This window comes from Nestor notabilis, unplaced genomic scaffold (assembly GCF_000696875.1).
Source record: "Nestor notabilis isolate BGI_N333 unplaced genomic scaffold, ASM69687v1 scaffold15151, whole genome shotgun sequence".
NCBI lineage: Eukaryota > Metazoa > Chordata > Aves > Psittaciformes > Psittacidae > Nestor > Nestor notabilis.
Genome location: NW_009913469.1, coordinates 2238 through 7831, shown reverse-complemented (window position 1 = coordinate 7831; position 5594 = coordinate 2238). Strand labels below are relative to the sequence as shown.

General features: G+C 42.3%; 1 protein-coding gene across 1 annotated transcript in view; it reads left to right on the top strand.

The window, feature by feature from the left end:
- LOC104412485 (chromosome unknown open reading frame, human C11orf85) overlaps positions 1-5594 on the top strand; it is a gene marked incomplete at its 3' end in the record, with an annotated part of 11095 nt that overhangs the window by 3689 nt on the left and 1812 nt on the right. Inside the window, exons 2-5 of the mRNA XM_010023222.1 lie at positions 884-929; positions 2190-2265; positions 3950-4075; positions 5066-5097. Coding sequence (XP_010021524.1) covers positions 884-929; positions 2190-2265; positions 3950-4075; positions 5066-5097 — 280 coding nt within the window. The remainder of the gene's footprint in view (positions 1-883; positions 930-2189; positions 2266-3949; positions 4076-5065; positions 5098-5594) is intronic.

Below are 5594 nucleotides of genomic sequence, written 5' to 3'. Positions count from 1 at the left end.
CTGCTGATCCATGAAGACTTTGTGACCACAGCATAAGTTTTGGGTGGGTGACACTGGGTGGGTAATACCTGTCCTGCTGTGGTGTGCTGTGTAATTCCTTTCATTAACTTCTGCCGTACCAGGCAAGGAGAGAGACTTTCTGAAGAGGAAGGAAAGCACTCATCTCTGACCAAGCTCTGGCTGGCGACCCTGACTGTGGAGGATATGAGAATGGCTGCTTACTAAGCCATGTACCAGAGAATGCTTGCATGGCATAATTACTCACACTTCACTTATTTACTTATTTCTAAGTGACATTTGTGTGATTTCTTTTCTTTCTAATGTGTTTGGATTTTCTTTAAGACCTTCTCTCTCCTTCTGCATTTTATTGTTGGCCAACACCTCGCAGCAAACAACTTCTGAGAAGCTGTCTTACAGAGGATGTAGCTAATACTTGGGAACACAGTTTGATGCAGGTAGTACACAACTCCCAGCATCACAGGGCCTATCTCCAATGCTGTGAAGGCCTGTTCCTCTGCAGGTTTGCACCGAGGAGGTGATTAAGAGGCATGTCCTGCCAATTCCTTCTCGTAGTCCCTTGAACAGAAGGGCATCATGATAGGCTGGAAGACAGAGGTGCTAGTTTGAGGGCATCTTGTCAAAAAACAACCCTAAATGTTACAGAGGATCGATTGGAAAGATCTGATCTCCCACGAAATACAAGTGGGCACAAAATTCACAAGAAGTAGTCCTTGTGGAATAATGGAGAAGGAATTCATCTGCCCACTGAGTATTTTCTCTGTGCAATGGGAACGATGTTTTGTTGTTGTTTAAGCTCTACAACAAACATAGCTCTGTTGCTTTTTGGTTGGGGTGGGACTAACTCTCTCTGTTTGTTTCACAGTGCTCCTGATTTCGACAACACAGAAAGTGCTGTCAAGGAGTTAGAGGTAGGACATGAAGCAGGTTCATGGAACCTGAGCTGAAAGTTCAGCTGAGCAAATATTTTGTTCGTTATGGGACTGAGGACATTTTGTCAGATGCAACATCTTGAAAGTGATGGGGAACTTCTCTGGAGAGTATAAGGGTGAAAAAATTTATATAAATGAAAACTGTCCTTGGCAGGCAGCATGAGCATAGAAAACAATGTTTTTATTTGAAATATCTCAGAGAAGCTAGATTGTTAGCGTTGGACAAATGAAACCTATTTGTCGAGTGAGTTGCCTCCCATTCCTTTCTGATTCCTGTTGAGATTCATCCTGCAGTAGCACTTGCCCATGGTTTTGCTCTCAGCCCCAGACCTGACCACTGCTTTTAACTTGTCGGGCTTGACTATGTGTCAATCCCCCTGTTTTTCAGGAGCTGCGGCAGTACTGGTGAGCTAGCTTGACAGAGGCTGATTTAATGCTCAGTTGCACATGCTTTCCTCCTAGCTGTGAAGCTAATAGAATCAGTGGTGGCTCTTTTAATGATGCCATTACTTTGTGGCCAAGCTTGGTGGCAACTGTTATTGTCATCTTCTTCCTGAGACAGAAGGAAGCTCCTGCCATTCCCAAGGAAATGAGACAACTCTATTGCCTGCTTAAAAATGCTCCTGTTACTTCATTTAAAAAGTCTTCAGAGTACAGTAACAGCATTATAAATATTATTGAAGAAAAAGTGCTGGGTTTGACTGTTACGGGAAATTAATGGTTTGGGGTTTGGGTTGTTTGTTTTTTTTTTCCACTTTTGAAAAGTACTGAAAGGTATTACCAGGAAAAGGTATTACCAGAAAAAGTTTCCTGTCTTTGAAGCAGGGTTTTGTTGGGGCAGAATTACAGTTCCTTTTCATTGAACTGGGTCAATAGCCAGAAAAAGGGGAATATGTTTATTTTTTGAAACAGGTCAATACTACATGTGTTTTGCTGGCAAAAATGAGACTTAAATGTAAAACTTGTTAAATTTAAAAATACACCTCCACACTCTGTAGTAATGGTTAATGTTAATTCAAGATTAAGAAATTCACACACTCTCATTTCAATGAGCCTGTCAGTGCAGTGCACTTTAAAGTGGGTGAAGAAGAGGAGGAGGAAAAGCAAAATATCTAGAACCTGCTCTTCCATGATTCGTGCAAACTGTAATTTTAAATCTTTCCCAAGCCTCAAAACTGTACTTGATGGTGGAATTGTGGCTCTACTCTTAATATTCTTCCCTTTTTTTGGCCTCTCCAGGAAGCGATTCGAGTAATCCTTGGAAATCTTGATGATTTGCATCCATTTTCTACAGACCATTTCACTGTCTTTCCGTGTATCCTTTCTTTCAAAGAAAAGATTCAATGACTTGTGTCTGTGGGGCATTGCAGAATTTGATGTTCATGTCTAGTAGCGTGCAGGTCTTTAGCTGGAGTACAAGTGCTTTGAGCTTTGCAGTTTTATGTTAGCTGAAGATACTCCTCAGTTGTTGTCTTCACCAAAGAGAGAACTGGTGTGAAGAGAGTGTTTTGTGGTGTTTTCAGATGAACGCTCTTACATTCCAATCTGATTTAGCCAGAGAAAATGAGTGTGTATATATGAAGTCGCGGGATCCCTTCTAATGTGACTGCAGTCAAAGCTAGTTCCTTGTTTCAGAAGGTCAGTAAAACGTAAAATGCTCAGTAGCAGAGAAGACTGCAGTAGTTTTCTTGTAAAGTACATTGGGATTAAATTACCTCCATGAGCCTCTGAGGATTGTACCTGCCAAGCTGTTCTCAGTCCATACAGGAAGAAGTTAGCTTGAACTTGAGAGATTAGGATAACATTCCCATTAAATCTTACATTGCCTAGAGGGATGCTGGGTATAAAAGTTGTTTCTTGGGTGGGAGCAAATGTGAATATATGCTTATGTACCCACATAGGTGGCTGAGAGGAGCAAAAGTCACCTCAAAGTGAGTTGTACTAGAAGTAGGCGAGCTGAGAGCTGGAAGACTATAAGTAGGCTTCTGAATGCACAAAGCCTGCAGGATTGTCACTCAGTTATCCAGGTCACCTCTTCAATGTAGTCTTTGAAGTCTAGAAGTAAAAGTGAAGCAAATGTCCTCCACCCACGTCATGGTTTAAGCCCAGCCAGTAACTCGGAACCACGCAGCCACTCGCTCACTTCCCCCCTCCTTCTTCCTCTCCCCCGCTCCCGGAGGGATGGGGAGGAGAATCGGAGGAATGTAACTCCCACGGCTTGAGATAACAGCACTCAAGAAACTAAGGTATAATCCAAACCACTACTGCTACCAGTAATAATGACAATGGAAATAGCAAGGGGAGAGGATACAATTGCTCACTACCTGCCGACCGATACCCAGCCTGACCCGAGCAGTGATCTGGCCCTTCTGGGTGACTCCCCCCAGTTTCTATCCTGTGCATGACATGCTGTGGTATGGAATACCCCTTTGGCCAGTTTGGGTCAGATGTCCTGTCTCTGCTTCCTCCCGGCTTCCCCTCCTCCCTGGCAGAGCATGAGACCAAAAAAGTCCTTGGTCGGAGTAAACATTACATACAGCAACAAGTAAAAACATCGGTGTTATCAGTGCTGTTCCGAGGCTGAAAGTCAAAACCACAGCACTGCACCAGCTACTAAGAAGGAGAGAAACGACTGCTGTAGCTGAACCCAGGACAACCCAGTATTCACCATATTTTATTCTTACCCCTTACTCCTTTGGGACCAGCCACCAGCTTTTTTCCTTCTTCCCTCAACTTCGCAGCAGTGATAGCTGCTGTCAAAAGACAGAGGTGTAAAAGCTTTGTGCCATAGCACAGCATCAGCATGTAAAAGCTAATTTTTGATTATTCTCACATGCAGGTTTTGTTGTTACAAAGTTCATTTGGACAAGTTGTATCTGCTCACTTATACATGTGTTCAGTGTGGTCTGCCTTTAGAAGCTTTACAAGAGGACATTGTCAGGACTCCCGCTCCTTTGAAATGTTAGTGCTATGTTCTTAAGTCTTACCATCATTTTCAGATTTGAGTAAATGGGAGAGAGTATCGGAGATGAGATTCAAACATAAGAATGTCCATCTTGTGCCTTATCCCTACATTTGCACTATGTATCTAGAACTGAACTCATTTCAGCAAAACGTACTTTGTGGTAAGTCTGCATGGGTGTGTTTGGATAATTTCTGGAAGCATCTATGATCTTTATCTTGTTTTTCCCTTTCTCTTCCTCTACTGTGCCTTTGAATTAGAGGGAGCAATACTGTGTGCAGTATGGCTGTAGTATGGAGTTGAAACAGAGCAGAACAGTGCATATTGTTTTTCTAAAACTTCCTGAATCTCTTTGCTTTTTCTGTCACCGCGCACTCTTCAACTAGTATTTTTATGAAACAGTGCCCAGAGGCTCCCAGCCTTCATTCTTCAATGTCAGTGGCTGGGCTGGGGCCAGCACATGTCCATGGAACATGTTTTTCTTCTTTGGGGTTGACTATGTCTGTTGACATTGAACTTCACACTCTTTGTTTCTGTTTTCCAAATGAAAGAATGTGTTTTTCTAACTAATGATAGTAATAATGGGAATAATGTATTCTGTAAAATTAGCAAATGTTGTCACCTTCCCAGTGTCTTGTTTTCCAGTTTTCTATGAATTCCCTGAACAGCCTCAGGCCCCACCGAGCCCTCTGTGGGACTCCACATTTAACCTCCTCTGTTGTGAAAACTGAGTGTTTATTCTTACTATTTCCTGTTCTGGTTATTGGTCCCTGGAAAAAGTTGCTGTGTTTTCTTACTACTGCTTAGTAGATATTCTTGTCGCCTTTACAAAATGAACAAGTCATTTCTTAGTCTCACCCATTTGCTTGTGTGTAGCATCCCCTACCACATAGACTGTGTTTGGATTTAAAAACTTCTAAATGTGGAGAATTCACTCCCTTCCCTGTACACCTTGCGCCAGTATTTAACTGCCCTCTGCACATAGCTCTACAATGCTACGGTTACGCACAACATCTCCTATGCAAAGTCCAGTATAATTTCTAAGTAGTTTCTGTTCTCAGAAAGTGGGATGTAGTGCAAGAATGTCCTTTTAAGATGGTTAAAGAATGTCCAGTCTAAATATTCACCAATTTTTGTAATACTTCTGTTACAGGTAAAGAAGTAAACCAGGGCAGTGATGAGCTTGTAAGTTGTGTGTGTAGTTTTGTCCTCTGGTTTGTTTGTCTTTTATGTTATATACCAAACAGCTTGGAGAAACAGAATATAATATATAGGCAATGCTATGGTTCTCCTGTATCTAGGTGTCAGGCAGGCAATGTTAGGTGGCACTGAATTCTCACCTAGAACCATCCAAGTTGACAGAAATCTTCCTGTCAATTCCATCAGACTTTGAATGAAGGACCTGAGAGTCCTGCTGGCTGCAGCTAAACGTGTTTTCTGCAGGTTGGAGCTGAGCTGTCAAATGGTTTCTTCACTGTGAGAGTCTCTGAGAGTCTGTAGAAGAATCAAATAGCTTCCAAGGTGCTGCATGTATCAGAAGCAACAATGTTAAGCTTCTTTGGAAATTTTTTGTCAAATGAGGGCTCAGGGTAGGCTTGTTTTCAATATGGAGGAGTGTCTGGAGATGGAGTGAATCAGTGAAGACGTCCTGTCCAAAATGCCCAAAAGAAAATCCACCTCAC